Raw genomic sequence first — 20,863 nt, forward strand, 5'->3', positions numbered from 1 at the left:
CACACACACACACACACACACACAAATAAATAAAATTTTAAAAAATAAAATAAAATAACTGTGTGTGTGTGTGTGTGTGTGTGTAGTCAGTGATAATATTTTATTTTTTAAATTTTTATTAGCACCTTTGCAGTACATACTCATTTTAATTTTAGATACACATAATTGTTGTGTTAACAGACTTTTTGATACTGATGATTAGAATTGGAGTTCTGAATTGGGTCAAGTGCTTTTATTTTCTATGATAATTGGCATATAAAAGTAGAGAAGTCTTGAATATTAGTGAAATAAGGCTTTGCTTTATTCAGCAAAGATAACTTAATGATTGCTACATACTAAATAATGTGGAGTTTATGGCTTGCCATGTGCAAAAATGGCTAGTAGTTGTAATCCATCTATTGCTCTATGAGGTTTTTTTTTTTAAACCAGCTGTCATTCTTTTACTATAAGAATATAGTCTTTGAAAGGAAACAATCTCAAGAGATACTTATAAGATTTAATTATATTAATCTGAAAAATCCCCACACAGGCTTGGTAACAATAAATACATTAAAATAAATATTGTTCCCCACAGAAGAGTTACCTTTGGAAATGGTGTACTTCAGATCATGCTGCCTTTTAGGGCAATAAATTTTTGAAAGTGTTGTTGATCTGAAGCACTTTCTTTCAGAATGTAGTAGGAAAATCTTCGTACTTGATAATTCTGGTAAACAAGACAAAATATCAAGTTTAGTAATATTTTTCGTCTCAAATGAGGTGTGGGGAATACAATTAATAAACCGGCTTTTAGTGGTACCTAATGGGGACCCAAAAATGTTTTCAATAATGATGGTATCATTAAAAGTATAATGGCTCAACATAACTCCTTACAAAAATTTAAGTGTATCTTTTGACATTTATGTCTAAAGTTAGAATCAGTTTTATAATCATCTTACAGTTGTTGACTCTTTAGTCCTTTGATTTTTATTTTGCTTTATTTTATTTTGTACAGGAAACTGGACCCAGGAGTACCCTACCACTGAGTTACATCCCTAGCCTTTTTTATTTTGACATTAAGTTGTCCAGGATGGCCTTGAATCAGTGATTCTCCTGCCTCAGGCTAACATTTAGCTTGAATTACAGACATGCCTGGCTTTAGCATATTTTGAAAAGTCTTTGGCTCTTGCAATCTGTGTCTGTAAATTCATATTTAATGATAGGCAGCTTTCTTGTAGAATTTAGAGTCAGAACAGAATACTTCATGAAAGTTTCATTAAAGCAAGAGAGATTTGATGTGATCATTTTTGAAAAGCCATAACGTGGGAAATATTAAACCCTATGAATGGATAAAATTATTTTTCAGTAGTTACTTTGTCATTGATATGAGGAAACACAGATAAGTGTCTACTGTCTAAATAATAGAACTGGTACAGGCTGTGGCTGTGTTCCAGATACTCTTGGACTATGTAATATCTCAGATGTGATAGGGTCACTGAGGCTTTGGTTGGCAAGTAAGGACTTTCCCAGTGGTTATTGTGGTATATAGCTTCCATGTTTTCCATTACTGATACTTTCTTTTCTCTTGATGAAAAGCCAGTAAGTCTTAGTTTATTTTCTGTTGAGGCAAGCATTTATCAGACATTCAGGTTCACCTGATCTCAGAAGTGTTGAGTTTGTTTGAACTGGTGACTATGGGCAACAGAGTAACATAGTTTGAGCTTTCCTAGTTATGAATATTTCATCAGATTTATTGCTCTTTTGCTTTCTTAAATCTACGTGAACATTCACATATTTTTACTGTTAAATCATATTTCCAATGGAATAAATTTAAACCTTATAAATAAAAAAAAATTATTAGAAATGTCAATCCTGAAGAAGATACATGGGAAATTGTGAACTATAATGAGTTATCATTTCCATTTCTAACTGTGTTAATTATCCAAGAATCTCTTACACATGGCATATAATAGTCATTAAAATGTTTATTTAGTACCTACAAAGTGTTTAATATACATGACTTAATCATTTCCTTTAGACTCTCTGTTGGAATACATATTTTTAACAGTATTTTTTTAAGCCATTGAACACATTTAATCACTTGCCCGATGTGACATTTAACACAGAGATTATAACACAGAGTCTAGGAAATAGAATTTATGTCATCCTCTCTTAAACCATACATGCTTGCAATATATTTAGAAATGTTTAGATCATGTGAGAACTACACAATCTTAACTGTTTTTATTGTGTGCATGTATGTTTAATTTGTGTACTTTGAACTCAGTAATTTTTAACATATTCAGAAACTCAGGCCAGAGATAGTATACAAGATAAATGAATGTATTCATCTCATAGTATATCACTTAATTCTTAAATATGTTTAATGGAACGGAGGCTATTGAACCGCAGTGGCATTTCTTAAATGTTGATCTTGTGAAATGTTGAGCTTGCACCACAGTTTTTAAAGTGTGAGACAAATTAATCTACTTACACATTCTTAATACACTGAGGTGATAGTTGTATTTTTATCCCTGACTGACTTCCCTTGAGGAGTTTATTATACTGAACTGCTCACAGATTCTCAGAATTAATAATTAATAATTCACTAGAATTATTTCAGACAGTACTACACTGCCCAGAAATAATTTCTTATATAACATGCACTAGCCTAGCCAAATCCTTGCTCATTCCTTTCTTTGATCTCTCTATTCTGAGGACTGATGCTTTTTCCCCTAAACAAAAGAAACTTAGAGTCTAGCATCAGATGTGGAAAGTATGACTTGATCTGTCAAGTAGCCCACTAGTCAGCCCTCTGATCTATGTTTGTTTATTCTTTTTATTTATAAATTCAGATAAAGATGGTGAAAGAAAGAAGCTTGGGAGGAAATAATGTCTAAACAGAAATAAAAAGAATAAGTAGGGTTGCCTGGGCAAGAAGAGAAGTATAGCACACAAAACATACAGCATCTCTTGAAAGTCTGGTAACAAGAGGGAGCATGATGAATTGAGAAGCAAAAACTGTGTGACTGAACTACAGAATGTGAAGGGCCTGGACACATAGTTTCATGGTGGCACGTAAACGGAAACAAAGGCCTGGTATAAGGTGAACTATAATTTGAGATGAGGAATTGTCCTAGTCCTGGTTTGTTGCTGTTTATAGGAGGTTGTCTGATGATACTTGGTGGAGGGACAATTCTGGCCACAATTGACCAGGTAGAGTGAAATTAATACAGTGTCTTTGTGCTGCTAAAAATGTGGCTTGTGTTTCTCTTTCTCTCTTCTTGAACATTCATGATCCCTAATTCTTGACCATGTCTACCTGTTCACAGTTATCTTGCCTCCTCTTGTTTCTTTTTTCTTCCTCAATCTCTAGACCCCATGGACTGATGCTCCGGAAGTTCTTTTATAGATCCCTTGCATTTTTCTTTTTTTTCTTTTTTTTTTTTTTTTTTGAGGAACTGGGGATTTAACTCAGGCCCTTGTGCTTGCCAGGCAAGCACTTATTCTACTGAGCCATCTCCTCGGCCCCATCCCTTGCATTTTTCAAGGACAAGCAAGTAATAAGTCATGCTTAGTATACAGTGTTAGCTTTCTGATGTATTTTTATTATTTTATACAAAATTCTATAGTATGTATATTTATCTGATGATTCGTGCTTATCTTTCTAATGTCTGCATTTGCTACATTTCAAACTTTAAATTTTTTGGTCATAAATGTTACTGGCCATAAAATATTTTTGCTTGTGGCCCATCATGTACTTAATATCCTAACAGTGAATATATAGCATCATGGGGCTGGTCATGTAGCTCAATATTCAATGGTGCAGTGTGCAAGGCTTACCTAGTATGTACAAGACCCCGGATTTAATCCCAACACTGAAAAAGGACAGGGAAAAAGGGAAGGCAGGGTGGGATGGGAAGAGAAAGCTATGATTTACTAACGTGAATATTCAGATACTTTAGGGCTTTGATTCATTGCAAGGAAAATTGCACCAGTATACAAATGTGGCCATTCCGTTATACCTTCTCCAGTATTGGATTTTATTACTTTTAAAAATTGAAAGGTATTTGTTTGTTTGTTTGTTTGTTTTTTGTACTGGGAATTGAATTCAGGACCTTGTGCTTGCCAGGCAAGCGCTTGTTCTACTGAGCTATCTCCCCAGCCCTGTTTCTGATTTTTAAGGCAGGGTCTCACTATGTAGTAGAGGCTTGCGTTGAACTCCCCTATGTAACCCAGGTGGCCTCAAATTCATGATGATCCTTCTGCCTCAGCCTTCCACGTGTTGGGATTACAGGCATGTGCCGCTATGCATAGCTGTTGCTATTTTAATACCAGGAAATGTCTTCACATTTTTATTTCTCAGTTACATGGTTGGCCTTATTTCCATGCATTTTTCTCCCATGTACTTATTAACACATTCCTACCAGCGATACATACATGACTGTCCCCTGCTACCCCCCAGCACATTCATATATGTACCATCAGTGGTTCACAGCCACCCAACAGCAAGACTTACAGATTACAACCCCATCATGAATGTGTTAATCACTTTGCTCCTTGTCTTGTACACATTATTTATGTCCTTTGCCCGCTTATTCATTGGAAATATTATTATTTTTTCTTACTAATTTTGTGAGCTCCTAAGAGTCTCCTTTATGGTATTCTATTTGAATATCAGGTTTGTTGTTGAAGTATAAATACTTTAGGTTTTGTAGAAAAAGATCTATTGCTGATTCTTTGTGATTTTTTTCCTAATTATAAGCAAGACTTCTACCTAGTGATTTTAAAATATTTTAAAATTCTTCTGATTTTATGACTTACTTGTTAATGCTATTTCTTTAATTTGCTATTTTGGTAAATTGAGCATTAGAGTTCTGCTTTCCCATTTTTTCCAACATTGTTTATTGAATCTTTTTTCCTCTGGTTTTTGTTTTTTCCTTCTAAATTTAATGTTTCTTAGTATGTGCTATGCGCTATTCTCAACATTTTTCATTTTCTTTCCATAACAACTCTGTGGGGCAATAAAAGAGTACAGCAAGGTGTTACAGAGCTAATAAAAGGTTTGTCATACTATTGGTAAATCATATACTGTGTTCTCATTCTGCTATCATTTCTGTCTTGGGATTATTTCCTTCTTGCCTTCCTTACTGCTTGCCAGCTGCCTCCCAGCTTGTCTCGCTCCCTCCCTGACTGCCTTTCTGTTGTTTTCCCCATTGGTGCCAGACCTTGAGCTCCAGATCTCTCATGCACTAAAACATGTTCAACCGCTGAGCTACATTTTCAACACCTTCCTTTGTCTTTTATATGCCACTACTTAATCTTTATGAATGTTTCCTTCTCTAGAAAGGAACAAAGATAACTCTACTATTTCTTTTTTATTCTTGCTTACTTTTCCACATGAATTTAATTATGTCATATTTCAAAAAGGTTTTCAATGAAGTTTCTCAGAATCCATAAATTATACTAGAAATATTTTCAATTTTATAATAGTCAAAACGTGTCTTCTATATTGTGTCTTCTATATTTAGTCTTGAGTATGTTCCAGGAGTCAACTAAATATTTAAAGATGAATGAGTGGAGAGACCTCAGTGTATCATCTCAGTGCAGTCTTGGTTTATACCTTTCATTGATGTTTTTTAGCTTTTCCCCATTTGTTCTTGCATGTTTTGTGTGACTATTGCTTTTTTTTTTTTTTTTTTTTTTTTTTGTGGTACCAGCAATCAAACATGGGACCTTGTGCTTGCCAGGCAGGTGCCTGTGCGGCTGAGCTATCTCCCCCGCCCTTGAATATGATTTCTAGACATTGAGGTTTTTATCCATAATTTTAAAATTATTTTTGCTGACACATTAGAAAACCATTAGTATTTCCATATTCTGTTGTTAGTTATTTAAAGGTATGATTGTGAAGGAATTGCTGAAGAATCTCTGATAGATAATTATTTTGCCTGTTAATATCATTTAGTTTGTTACTTTTGTATAATTTTATCTATTATTTCTTTTTCTGGCTCTGAAATTCCCCAAGTAATATTTTTAAAAAGATTAATAGTTAATAGGTATTAGTTTTTGTGGTGCAGCTGAGGTTTGCAGTTGCTTGTCCTCTTTATGGTACTCCATGCTGCTCTAGTACTGAGCTGACTATACCAGTGTGTAACAAGGCCCATATAACTAATAATAAATCTTATTTTCTCCACTTAAAAACAGGAACTGTACTTTCCACCAGCATATTGTCTGGTGGCTGGTAATAGATAATAACATTTTTTAATCTAGCTCTTAAAGTATATTTTATAAAGAATAATTTTATAAAAAATTTTAGGTTGGCTCCTGACATTTTTGTGTCAGTTAAAGGAGTGTGCTTTCATAGAATCACTGTGAAAAATTATCAAATGACACATACAGGTAGTCCAAAACATTGTGAATGCTTTATGTGAATTATATAATTCATCTTCAGAAAAAAGCCACTTTCTGATGTCAGCCCATTTTATAGATGAGGGAACAGAAACTTACAACAGTAACTTGTTTTTATATAGCTGAGAATTAGCAGAGGCACTTTATGTATAAAATAGAACCAAGCCTGAGGAATTAATGGATGAGTGGAGATAAATATATACTAGATTGTATGAATATTTATACAGACACATATGCATATGTATATATAAATAAAATGACAGTCCTGAATTTATGATGGAATCATGGTCAAATAAAGTCTTTGTAAATTGAAAATGAATTTACTGTATATCCTACTAAACACCATCATTTAGCCTACAGTTGGGTAAAATCATCTAACACAAGCCTATTTTATAATAAAGTATTAAATATCTTATGTAATTTATTGACTATTGTAATGAAAGTTTAAAAAAAAAAAGGAACAATTACATGGCTGTGCTTTCACACCATCATAAAATGGAAAATCTTAATCCCTTCAACTCAGGAGGCTGAGGCAGGAGGATTGCTGTGAGTTTGAGGCCACCCTGGGCTACATTGTGTGAGACACTGTCTCAAAAAAGGAAAAATCTTAAATTAGATCATCATTGTACTGTTATATATTCCATACACACACACACACACACACACACACACACACACACACGTATCATGAGCTTGAGGCATAAATTATTATTATTATCATTATTTTTTAGGGAAGGATCTACAGGGTGTTCAGGGTCTTACTATTAGATCCAACTCATAGTGATCCGCCTTTTTACAGCCTCCCAAGAGCTGGGATTACAGGCGTGTACCACCACGCCCATTGCTGTCTCAGGGTGCCCCATGGGCGGAGCCGGCACAGCAGGCCTGGGGATCAAATCTCTGGCCCCTGCATCTGCCTAAGCAGGTGCTTTAATCTGCTGAGCTATTTTGTTTGACTCTTGAGGCATAAATTATTGAGGACTAATGCATTTAAAATGTCTATAGAGTCCACTACTTGTCATAGTAGCACATAATGAGCACTCTTTAATAGTAATCAGAATATAGAGCCAGCCAGATAGCTCAGCGGACTAAAGTGCCTGCTCAGGCAGAGTGCAGTGGCTGGGGTTTGATCCCCAGTGTTCTGTGCCAGCCCTGCCCCAGCCCCACCCCTGGGGCACTCTGAGATAGCGATTGAGACTAGGCCTGGTGGCGCACACCTGTAATCCTAGCACTTGGGAGTTTGAAAACAGGAGAATCACTACAAGTCTGATCTACGTAGTGAGACCTTGTAGACCCTATACCAAATAAATTTTTTTAAAATAATCAGAATATAATTTCCTTCCAGGAAAATATTGTCTGATTACTTAAAGATTTAGTAACATTTCTTTATAAGGGTATAGTGCCTGAATAGCTTATATGTATTGTACTCATGTGTATACTGTTTTCCTCTACATTTTGCAAACACGTTGGTAAGATTGGCATAATCTACAGGTACTTCTAATGTTGTAGTGCATCATTTTACTTTTGTTTAACTTTTGTTTTACTTTTCTCAATAGAAATTGTAAAACAATACTGAATTCGTGGCACCCTTAGCATAAAAGATGGTTACCTCTAAGAAATCTACTTCCTGTAGAACTCAGTGAATTGTTTTTTAAATAAGATGTGAGTACATAGTAGAATAGGGACTATCTATAGACAAGCCTTTTCATGGGTGGTTTGGGTACAGATCAGTGTTTGGAAGACAAAGGGGGCAGCATGCCCATTGGAAGAGGTACTGCACAATAACTCCCTTTCTTCATGGTGAGATCCCCTAATACAAAGAATTGGCCTGAGCTGGCAGGGCAGAAAAGTATTCAGGAGCTACTGTTCTAAATAGCAAAAGAGAGAAGTTTTATAGACACTGAAGTATAATTTTTCCACAGTCTTGGTCCTTATAAAAGAAAAAATAGACCACATTAGAATATGGTTACTATGAATAGAAAAATTCTTAAGTCAGAAAACTATCTGAATTTTTTAAAATTTTTTAAGAAAGGGCTTCATAACCTTCTGTATTCTTTACCCAGCTCACATCAAAAATTTAAATGCTTTATATTTTGTGCAATAAGTTGAAGTTTTAAAAGCTTGAGGAGTGCTTGAAATTAGATTCTTCCTTGTTTTATAAATCAGATACCTCATTTGCAGCTTACCATTTTAATCGTGCCATCTTACCATTTATTTATTTATTTATTTATTTATTTATTTTTTTTGGTGGAACTGGGGGATTGAACTCAGGCCCTTGTGCTTGCCAGGGAAGTGCTTATTCTACTGAACCATCTCCCTGGCCCTAAGACTTTCTTTTTCTTTTTTCTTTTTCTTTTTTTTTTCAGAACTGTAGATTGAACTCAGGCCCTTGTGCTTGCCAAGGAAGCACTTATTCCACTGAGCCATCTCCCTGGCTCTACCATCTTACCTCTTAATTTAGCATTATTTCAGAGTTTCTTTTACTAAGGTTATTATGTTTGTCACTAATTTCATAAGATGATTTACTTTTATATTTGAAGAAAGTTTTTAGTCATTTTCTTCTAGTTGGAATCCCAGTGCGAGGTGGGAGTGTCAGATCTGTCCCATCCCTAGCTGTAGTTCTCAATCTGCTTTATCGGATTCATTACCTACTTGTAACAACAGATGAATTCCAGTCCTTGTTCCCTTTCTCCCCTCTTTCAGTCTTCCTCCATCAGAATGGCCAAAGTTGGTTAGACCTCATGACTTTATTCTTTAGATGATACTATTTTTAGTTTCAGTGAATCTAATTTCTTACTCATTTCTTACTGTGAAAAGGATAAATTTTTGGGTCTTGCCATAATGGCAGGATTTAAATTTTGTAAATACTTAGGTTTTCTATTAAATAGTCTGTTAAATATACAGTAAAACTACTCTTTCACATCTCCTAAAACTTTTGTTTTCAGTATTTTTCTTAAATGAAAAAATAAAGCTTAAAGTTTCTTTATTAAAATGCAAACCCCAGTGTATTCTAGCCTTTTGAAGAGCTTTTGTCCATTATATAATCTGTAAAGTAGCCAAGAGTTCCTCAGAAGCAGGGCATCATTTAAGATACAAAAGAATTATGGTTTATTTGTAAAATAATGTGGCTAAACCATTCATAGACTGGCCACCATGGTTTTATTTTAGTACTAAAATTCTTGTATAGTACCAAATTTCATTCACCTTGAAGACTTTACCAACATTCCCTAGAACAAAAGTGGTCAGGTTATTTTTTATTTAACTAGATAAAGTTGGTATGACCAGAAAGCAAAATGACACAGTTATAAGCCACAGACCTTTTATTTTTTCCCGATATTTGACAGTGTAAACATACATAAAATACATATTAAAGTTTAGATGCTTTATGTTTTGTGCAATAAATTGAAGCCTTAAAAAGAAAACATTTCATTAAAAAAAAGCCCATTAGTTTTACTTAAGACAGTAAAATAGCAGCAAGTACCAAGACATTGTGCACTTCTTTTATTTAAGACAAGTTACTTCATTTACATCAGAGTCAGAAATGTGAGATTGACTTTCTTGAATACTTAATATAGCTTGAATCACTGGTTAGATAAGAGTATATTTTCCCAACTGTACATCAGGGAGAAGTGCTTTCATGAGTTTCAGAAAATGCAGACCCTTAAACAGCCAGCATGAACACAGCACTGAGCATTAAAAAAAATGAAGCATTTACTTTCCAGACATTTGCCACAGAAGGTAAGTAAGTCTTTACATTTGCAGTTGTTTCTTCCCTCCGTAAATTAAGGGTTGTGCTCTGTTGAGACATTTCAGAAAAATTATTTGGCATACCACTAGTGATACTTAGGGTCATAGGTGTTGGGGATGATTTTGTTGCACTAGTGAGGCTTGTGTTCGTAATTATTCCATCTTGGAGATGAATAGTTAGAGTTGCAGCTGCTGCTTCATGTGAATCAGTCATTTCTGTGGATGTGTCTTCAGGATAGGGCACCAGAGCTTTATCAGTGCCAGTAAAGCTGGTGTCTTTGCTTAGTGTGACACCAAACGTTGTTTCCTTTGTTCGATATTGTTTGGGTATTTTGGTAACTTTAGGTTGAGTTACCATACTCAGAGAGTTAATGGTGTCCACTGTCTGCATCCCACTTACAGTGAATGAACTTGAGGTAAATCCAGGAGGTGTGGGATATATGTTATGTTCCTTCAAAGATGATATTTGTTTAGAACAAGGAGTCCCTATCACATGGGCTTTTGTTTCCATCACCCACTTTAGTAAGTAAGTAATGTTTTGTTTATGGTCACACGACCACCTGTTATTGTAAAGGGTTATCTCTTGCAACTGCAAGAGTTGGTCAAAAGATTGATCTGGAATGAATGTGAACTTATTGTTATGCAGGTAAAGATGTGTGAGATTTGTCAGATTTATTAATGTACCTGGAAGGATTTGTGTCAAGGAATTATTAGACAGGTCCACAATGCGTAGTTTGGAGGGCATGTTGGTTGGAACTGTCCAGAGTTTGTTACTGCTAAGGTTAAGAACCTCAAGACTTCTTAGTGTATTTTTAATGAGGACCACTTTTTCCAGCATATTTTTAGAAACATCCAGATATTTAAGATTCCACTGATAAGCAGTATCAGATTTGTCAAGAAGTTTAATGTTGTTGTTAGCAGCAGACATGTTCCAGAGAGACCGAGGTAACTGAGCAGGCAGGCTCTCAAGCCTGTTGTTTGAAATGTCCAGGGTCCTCAGATTGGTATACTGGGTTAACTGGTTATGCAGATCAGTAAAGTGGTTATAAGACAGGTTTAAATATATAATATTCTCTTGCAGTCCAGACGGTAATGTAGTCAAGTTTCTGCCTGAACAGTCCACATGCCTGTGCCTCTCTGTGCATATACATTGAAGAGGACAAATGCATAAAATACCAGGTGTGAGAAACAGAAGGATGAACAGGCAGGGAGACATTTTCAATATCTGATATTCCATCAAAGCCTGGAAACAAACAGATACACCCGTCTTTTAATATGCAAAAACAATTTAGGCATCTGCATGGGTCAGTTAGCATTAGGCAAAATTTTCAATAAACCTCCTTGTTGTCGAGTCCTTTTATAATTGTTCCAGTGAGTAAACTAACAAAGCTCCCCTTCATTTATAGTCCAAATGCCTAATCCTTCAACTGGGGCTATGTAGTGGGGAGAGATTCTTTCCCCCTACCCTTTCCTGCATTTTCTCCTTTATTTTCCTCCTTCTTTTACTATATACTTTCTTATTCATCATCTCAGAGTCTTAATCTAATAAAATAGCATTCTCTGTAAATGAAGAGTTGTCCTAAGCTATTATTATTTTTGAAAATATGCTTTCATACTCAGGAAAAAAATGGCTGTCGTGTCTTGTTTTTTAAATCTCTGCAGTAAAACTGTATAGGATGAAATTTTATTTAGATATTAAGGCAATTCTTTGAAATTTTTATCTTTTTAAGGATAAATATATCCTTCTAAAAACGTTGTAAGGCACTTGAAAAATTCAGACCAACAGCATGCCTGTGAGTCTCGCATTTTGTAATGTGATTTTTCTGTATATTTCAGTATTAATCCTAAACCAAAAACAACGTGTATATTTACAAAGTGAATGAATATTGAAAAGAAAACTCTCAACTGAGACTGCAGCAAATTTCTGGTGCATGCACTTGCTATTGAATATATATTCGATCCTAACATTGACTTTTTCTTACAAAAGGAAAAGGAAAAAAAATAACAAAATCGGTCTTTTACTGGTTTAAATTAACAGCTTACCATAGTGTTGTCTTCAACATCAGCATCTCATTTTCTCCGGGAAACTTGAAGCATAGAGGTCGTCTTGTGCTGGAGAGTGGGAATGCTTTCTGGCTGTGGGCTGTGCTCGCCTGCTCAGCTGCATTGTGTTGCTGTGAGCCGGAGCTCTGCAGCCACCTGATCAGTGCCACATAGGAAGACTGCAGAGCCGTCATTGGTGCTGACTCAAATTTATTGCAAGCAACAGAATGGACAATTTTTTTTTTTAATTTATGGCATTGAGAGCACCTATGTATCTCAGATTTGCCATAGGGTGGAATATCTCATGCAAATTAGAGCTGGCCTTCCTCCTGTCTATATTTGTCTGAGCTTAGGTTCCACATTTAACATTTTCTTTTAAGAAGCAATGCTTCTTTTTCAATGCCATTTTAGTCTTTATACAGATTGAGGAATGTTGAAAATAGATTTGACCTTGTGTATAGATCTGTAAGATACTATTTTAACTTTTAAAATTTCTTACCTTTTTATATTCTTTTGTAAAATGGTACAGTTCTCATGTCATCTTTTAAAATGCCATAATACAGTCTGTTTGATGCATGTGTCATCTCCTACACTATGGCAAGTATTATATTTAATCATCATTTCAAATTTATTGACCATTTAAGTGTTTCATCTTTCTCTTTAAGAGGTATAAAGATAATTATTTTGTTTTTATCTTTCTGATACAAAGAATCATTTGAATAAGACTCTGCCCATGCTAGGACTACACACAAATGAGGCTACATTTTATTATTTTGCAGCTCTGGGGGCAGGTTGCATTTAAAAATGCACATCTTAGCTTTGAATTTTCAGCTTCTAAGGTAATGTAAACTTTTTTAAAACGTATTTTGGATTATGTATTTTTCAGTCTTCATGAAATTCACCATAGATGCTAAGTGGACATGAGTATTATTTTTTTCTGTAGATGTTTTTGATACTAAATGAATGACCATTTATTTGACTGTATGTTTTTAAAAGTATCGATTTCAAATGGGCTCTTCATAGTGTTTTATTGTTTCTGAAAAAGCTTGTAGGTTCAAAATCACATGAAATAATGTAAAAGAACTTTTGTTAGGTTATAAAGTAGGATCAGATTTGTGATAACTGTTATTCTTAGTGGACTGTGTAAATATATTAAAATGCAAATCTAATTTCTAGAATGGCTAGTTTCTCTTAAAAACAAAAGCAAATAAACTTATGTCATTTTCATTACCCAATTATCATTTGAAAATCAAGTTGTTAGCACAATACGTGTGAGAACAATCCTTTTATGTTTAATTACTAGAAGCCCTTTGGTTTTCTTTAAATTTCATTTATTATTATTTTAAATGTAATCTCCAAACAATTTATTATGTTAAAACATTTAGTTTACTTTCTTAGGAGAGAAGCTATACTCTAGGGTTTTTGGTTTTTTGGTTTTTATAATGGGGATCCTACTCAGGATCTTGCATTTGCCAGGCAGGCACTTAAGCTGCTGAGCTACATCCTAGGCTCTAGAAATCTTTTATGTAAAACTAATGTTCCTTGAAAAGAAGCTACATTTTTTAAGTCCGCAACATTAGAAATTTATTATTGATTAGGTGTTTTATTGCCACTTTACTTTGAAGGTTCACTTGGACACTAGATTCTTTCTATGGATTTCAGAAACCAGTCATCAGTCACACTGCTTAAAAGTAATGTGTTCAGGATACAAATTCAGCGATATGATGGAAATTGAGAATGGGTTGCTTTTGGCATTTCAAATTCTGTCTCAGCTCAGCTATACACTATTTCATTTCAAGGGATGGGACTAAGGATCAATTTACTGAACACTTGAATTTCTCCTTTATTTTAAGGAAGCCTCATTACATCAGCATGGAAGTTGAGGTATCCATTTCTGTTACACTTATCAGTACTTTTATTTAAAAGAAAGGACATGGGACTAGAGATATGGCTCATCAGTGGTAGAGCGCTTGCCAAGCATACACAAGGCTCTGGGTTTGATCCCCAGCGTGCGCGCGCGCGCACACACACACACACACAAAGACCATATTGTACATCTTATATTATTAACTAATGAATCTGGATTTGTTCTGTATTCTGCTGTATATAATATAAAATTCTAATATACTAGTAATGACAGTGTTTCTCATTTGAAATTTAGAAACATTTTGCTTCATATACTTAAAGATAATGTGAAATTCTCAAAAAGAAAAAGGAATGATTCTAATACATTTGAATTATAACAGTTCATTCTTAAGAAATTCTCATAACATAATAGGATTAAATGGAATAGCCAGCCAAGCATAATGGCACGTGTCTGTAACCCCAGTACCCTTAGAGGCTAAGACAGAAAGATTACACGTTTCAGCCCAGCCTGGCAATTCGGTGACCCAGCAGAACACTTTAGCAAGACCCTCTCGCAAAATGTACAATTTTGGAAGGGCTGGGAATGTAATTTGGTGCAAAAGCAGTGGGCTTCACCCTCGCACCATGTGTAATAGTGATAATGACAAAGTACTCATATTCGAAGAATAATTTTTTAGAGGTTTAGATTTTAAGAATACACTATTTCTTAGATACTGTTCAGACATATTAATTACATTTAGGTAAGGATGCCAAAATTAAGAATTACACTTATATTGGCAACCACTCTAAATTACACAGTAAATTAGTCTACATATTCTTTTATGTGCTAGGATATATCATTCCACCATTGTGAAAGATGTTGCCAGGAAATGACTTCTGTTTCTGGGACTTTTTTTTTTTTTTTTTTAATTTTAAGACAAAGTCTTGCTAAGTCACTAAATTGTCCCTTCTATGCTTGAACTTGCAGTCCCTGCCTTAGCCTCCTAGAGTGCTGGGATTATAGGCACATACCATCATGCCTGGCTGGCTATCCCATTTAATCTATAATTCTTTTCCTTCTTAAAATGATAAGATAGGGGCTGGTGAGATGGCTCAGTGGTCTAAAGCACCTACTTAGAACAAGCTTAGCTAAAGCACAGGGACCATGGTTCAATCCCCCAGCACGACATGCCAGCCAGCCCCGCCCCCTGGTGGGCTAAGCTGGCCACACACACACACACACACACACACACACACACAAATAAATTTTTTTTAAAATGATAATATAAATTGTCTCAAATAATAAAGAATCAAAGTATTCTCAGCTTTTGGTACAGGTTCATTATCCTTATCTGAAATGAGTAGGACCAGGAGCATTTCAGATACTGGAGTGTTTTAGATTTTGGAATACATGTATGGACTTCACCAGTTGAGTGAAATCTAAAATTTGAAATGTTCTTTTTTTAAAATTTTTAATTTTTTTTTTATTTTTAGAGAAGGGTCTACAGAGTGTTCAGGGTCTCACTACTAGATCAGACTTATAGTGATCCACCTGTTTATAGCCTCCCAGGAGCTGGGATTACAGGTGCATTCCACCCCACCCAGTCTCAATCCACGTCTCAGTGCACCCCAGGGGCAGGGCCAGCATAGCAGGCCTGGTGATGGAACCCCTGACCCCTGCACCTACTTGCAAGCACATTAGTCTGCTGAGCTATTTGGCCGGCCCTCTGAAATGTTCTTAATTATAAGACTTTTAAGTGCCAACACAATTTTGGATTTTTAGATAAAGGTGCAAGACTTATAGATATTTAAAATACAGTAAGCTTTTATTTTGTCTTTTTGAGAGGGTTTTGCTATGTACTTCAGGCTGGTCAATAAATTATTTTAAAAATACAAAAGAACTGACAAAATAGAAATTATCATGTAAAAAATCTGAGTGGGTCAGTCTTGCCAGCTCCCTGCTCCTCTTACTTTTTCCAGTTCTTCTCTAGAATACTGTTCATTCTGGATTTATTTTTTTCCTTCTTTGGAAAGATTTAATTTGTTCTTTGTCCCTCATTTTCTGTAAGTGGTTCCTATCAGTATTAACATAATTGCTTATTTGCATCATCCCACAATACTTTCAAAATAATGCAAATGATACAAGTAGTTTACAGACTACTGAATAAAATTTTAAGATTTCTTTGCATCACTGTTCTTAAGATAGATTTTTAAAAAGAATATATAATCGTGTGTTCTGTTCTAAGGCAACTTGAAATAATTCTTTCTGTATTTCTGTATCATGATCTTAAGAAAAATTTAGGTTCTTCCTTTCAGCCAATTTCAGTTTTTAGGGATCCCTCAAGTCAAATTGTGTAATAAGGTATATTCAAAAAAATTTTACTTTGCCTGGCAAGCACATGGTCCTGAGTTCGATCCCCTGTACCCCCCCCACACACACACACTAAAGCTTGTTTCTCTGGCCCCTCTGCCATAGTTTCTTTCTCCTTGCATTGGTAGCTGCTCTTATTGGCTTTTTGTTGAATCTTAGCTCTTCTTGTGAACATACACAAATATATATTTATATGTATGTGTTCTTTTCCCCTCCTATATAAAAGGTTAGATACTATATCTTTTCTTTTTTTCTTCTTCATAACGTATCTTCAAGGTCATTCCATCTGAATAGATAGGGATCCATCTCATTATATGTGGTATTCCATTTGGGAATATATCATGGTTTATTTGATCACCCTCTGTTGGTGGGCATCTGAGTTGTTTCCAGACTTTTACTGTTACAAATAATGCCATAGTGAATACCCTTGTGCCTGAATAGTTCTCTGTTTTTGCCAGTGAAATTTTACAAATACTTCATAGAATTAGTATTGCTGGACACAAAATTAAGAATGCATTTAGAATTTCCTTACATGCTACTAAATTCCTCTAGTCCCACTAGCAATTCACTGTAGACTTTGTTGTTGAACTTTTGTATCACTTCTATAGGTAAATGGCATTGAGTGTACTTTTAAATATATCTTCCTAATTATGAAGAGGTTGTATACCTTATGTTTTTTAAACAGCCATTTACCTTTTTTTTTCTGACTGTTTTTTATATGTTTTGTACAATTTTTAGTATGTTGCGGATTACCCCTCCCATATTGAGGAGCTTTTTAAGTTTCTGAGATAATAGTACTTTGTCTTGATTTTAAGTTGCTACTATTTTTCTACTTTATCATTTGTCTTTTGATGTTTTTTATGTTATTTTTTGTTTTTTGACATTTAAATGTTTCATGTAATTGAACTTTTTTCCTTTATTGCTTCCAGATTTTCAGTCTCAGCTAAAAAAGATATTTTCCTACTACCAGATTATAAAGGAACTCTGCCATATTTTCTTGTATTATATGTATGATTGCTTGTTTTGCATTTAGATCTCTGGTCTACTTGATGTTTGTTCTAATGTAGTTTGAAGTGTGAATCTAATTTTATCATTTTCCAAATGTCTATTCAGTTGTCTCAGTACTTATTCCTACTGATTTAGTGTTTGAGTATTTCTGAACTTTCTTTTCTGTTCCATTAATCTATTTGTTAATCATGTAGCAGTACCAGTGTTTTTGTTGTTTTGTTTGTGTTAGGAATTGAATCTAGTATCTCCCAATCACCACCACCACCAAATAAAATTCTCATGTGTATGTGTTGTGTTGTGTGTGTGAGTCCAAAATCTAAATTCACTTTGGTTCTGTATAAGTAGAAAGTGTGTTAGACCACAAATTAGGGAACAAACTCAGCCATGGAAGTATTTCTAAGCAAATCAACTTGATTGTTTTCTGGGTTGTTTCTGAATCCAGTTAATGCAAATCTGGTAAGAGCACCACTAGTTAAGTGATGTGATGTAAGTTTACCTTTAATTTCCACATACCTTGTCTTTCTGTAGTCTGTATTCTTGAAATAAACTCTATTCTCCATTCTGATTCTTTATAATCTTTTTGCTAGGTTTTTCTTTGCTCCAGCTTGGTTGGTTGTTTGAGACAGAGTCTTGCTGTGTAGTTCAGGATAGCCTTGAATTTACTATGTTAACCTAGATTGAACTTGAACTCACGATGATCCTCTTGTCTCAGCCTCCCTAGTACTAGAATTTGCAGGCATGCACCACCGTGCTGGGCTTGCTCCAGCATTTTTTTCTCCAAGAATTTCTTTTATTAGCTTCCATTTCTTCCTGATGATTGAACAAAGATTGTCATTGTTTGTCTACTCAGTTTCCACTAACCTCAGTAGAGAAAAATTGTGTCTTGTCAATGTGAAATAGGTTTCCCCTAGCAGATACTTTCTTTACAAAGCAATAAACAAACAAAAACAGTACAGAGGCTGTCAAATCTGTTCTTGTGCAAAGAATTGAAGGAAAAAGGCTGCATGTAGAGTTTGAAGAATTCATACAAGTCTATGACCAAGTCATCAACTGCTGTTTATCTGAGAAAGTCAGTATTTCTCTTTATTTCCCAATACCCATCTTTTAAGATTTCAGGAAAGAAGATAAAAGAGCAAAAATGTGGAACAAGCCCTTTTGGCAACTATTTTATTTGTGAAATGGGAAGTGTTAGGATGATTCCAAGCATGTCTCAAGACTAACCAAATATAAAAATATTACTTATTTACCCTAAAATACTTACATTTAAAAGAATAATGGGGGCCGAGGAGATGGCTCAGTAGAATAAGCACTTCCCTGGCAAGGGCAAGGTTCTGAGTTCAATCCCCGGTTCCTCAAAACAAACAAACAAACAAAAAAGAATAATGAAAACTTCTCCAACCTCACTGCTGGTGGGTAAATTAGCCTTCAAGTCCTAAGTCTGAAGCCAGGGCAGGTGCGTGAGCCTGTACTGTCAGCAGTTGCCAAGTTGAGGCGGGGTGGCCGTAAGTGTGAGCCCAGCTCAGACTACACAGTGAGACCCTGTCCCAAAAAAACAAAGCTGAATGTGAGCCAGCATGATGATACCTGCCTGTAATCCCAGAGACAGGAAGGTTTCAAAGTCAAGGCCAACCTGGGTAATTTGGCAAAATTCTACCTCAAAAATAAGTAAAAGGCTAGATATTTAGCTCAGTGGTAGGACGCTTACTTAGCATATGTGAGGCTCTGGCTTTAATATTCAGGACCACCCAAAAATGCTAATTTTTTAATATTCAGAACCACCACAAAATGCTAATTTTTCTATAAACACAAGAGAAACATTTTTAATGTGAAAGACAAAATAGAACCAATGTAATGTGATAAACTTCATACTTGGGCTGGGGAGATAGCTTTGCAGTCTAAGCGCCTACCTGCCAAGCACAAGGACCAGGGTCCAATCCCCAGTACCACATGACATGTCAGCCCCAGAACCCCAGGCACACCATGCTGGCCACCAAAACTGGGCATGGTAGCACACACCTGTAATCCCAGCACTGGGGAGACTAAGACAGGAGGATCACTAGAAGTCTGAATTGCACTGCAAGACCTTGTACCAAGTAAATAAAAGATTAAACATCGTAATGAGGAAAAGTAAGTAGCTCAAGGAAGTACTCCTGCAGATAAAAAGCATAAATGGTCATTATGATTTGTGTCTGGATGTCCCCCAAAGCTTCCTGGTGTCATGAGGGGCAAGCTTTTCAGAGGTAACTAAATCTAGAATTTGTGATTGGTTGCATGGTCTGGTGCTGAGATTGGAGAGTGTAAGTGCTACTCTCGCCCTAGACAGGGCGGCCTATATTCAATATAAGAGAAAAAAATGAGGCTTGCTCTCCCCTTTTGCTCTTCTTGTTTTTGCTGTCTTCACCACCATGAACTGTTGCTCCTCTGCCATGTGCTGCCGTTCCTTGGAGCCAGCAGATTATGGCTAGATCCTCTGGAAACTGTGAGATCAGTAAACTTTTCCTCCCTGTAACTTTGGATGTTGGGGAGTATATTGCCTTGGCAATGAGAGAAAAGATGCTATGATAGTAAGGGATGGCTTTAAAGACTGAAGAACAAGCATTGTGTATAAAATTTCAGAGTCCAGGGGCTGGGGAGATAGCTCAGTAGAATAAGCGCTTGCCTGGAAAGCTCAAGGGCCTGAGTTCAATCCCTGGTTCTGCCAAAAAAAAAAAAACAAAAAAAAAAAAAAAACGCATCTAAAATTTCAGAGTCCAGTACCCTACTGGTTTTTATTATAGATAGGGCTTTGTCAGTTTCCTGAGCACTATTGCTGCAAATAAATACTAGAGTCTATTCCAAAACCTCTAGAACCATGAGAGATTCTCCAAAGCTAAGCTACCAATAAAGCTGTGATATTTCTAAGTGACTCTTTTCCTGGAGCTAAGGTGGGATAAGGAGGAAAAATAATGTATTTCATGGGCAAAGAAATGCTTCTGTTGTGACAGGCCAGTGTCTGGGTCTAGTGTGACCACTCTTCATGTCCCCTTTGACCAAGGTTGGGCCCAAGCTCAGCTCTAGTATGTCACATTTATCAGTTGTCAGGTAGTAGATAAAAGATGAAATTCTACATTTTAAAAAAGGTGGTTAAAATGGATTTAAATGTATAGTGACAAAGTGTCCTTCCTTCTATTCCTCCCTTCCTTTGTAAGACTTCATTTTTTAAAAAAATAGGCTAGCTTTAAGATTTGTTCTCTCCCAATTTAATAGAAAAATGTCTGCATTTTATTGCACATGTTCATATTATTTTCAGGATATTCCCAGTCTATCCCTCCAGTTTGATGTTTTAATATGTTTATCTTACTAATGCCAGTGAGGCCAAAAAAGAAAGAAAGAAAGAAAAATTTTCTCTCTCTGAACCTGCCTTTTAATCTCTCATTCTCATAAATTTGGAATATTGGTTTAGCATGTGAAGTATTAACTTGAAAC

At 35.5% G+C, this 20,863-nt stretch overlaps 2 protein-coding genes across 7 annotated transcripts in view; one reads left to right on the forward strand and one right to left on the reverse strand.

Moving 5' to 3' along the window:
- The window catches only part of Nf1 (neurofibromin 1), a 307,973-nt gene that overhangs the window by 196,752 nt on the left and 90,358 nt on the right, over positions 1–20,863 (forward strand). The window lies entirely within an intron of this gene.
- Positions 9,695–12,388, reverse strand: Omg (oligodendrocyte myelin glycoprotein). The gene is made up of 2 exons (XM_004635433.1): positions 12,175–12,388; positions 9,695–11,374 (listed from the first exon to the last, which is right to left on the reverse strand). The coding sequence occupies exons 1-2, from the start codon at positions 12,175–12,177 to the stop codon at positions 10,046–10,048; spliced, it is 1,332 nt and encodes a 443-aa protein (XP_004635490.1). The 5' UTR covers positions 12,178–12,388; the 3' UTR covers positions 9,695–10,045.

Source organism: Octodon degus, unplaced genomic scaffold, assembly GCF_000260255.1.
Source record: "Octodon degus isolate 3935 unplaced genomic scaffold, OctDeg1.0 scaffold00072, whole genome shotgun sequence".
Taxonomy (NCBI): Eukaryota; Metazoa; Chordata; class Mammalia; order Rodentia; family Octodontidae; genus Octodon; species Octodon degus.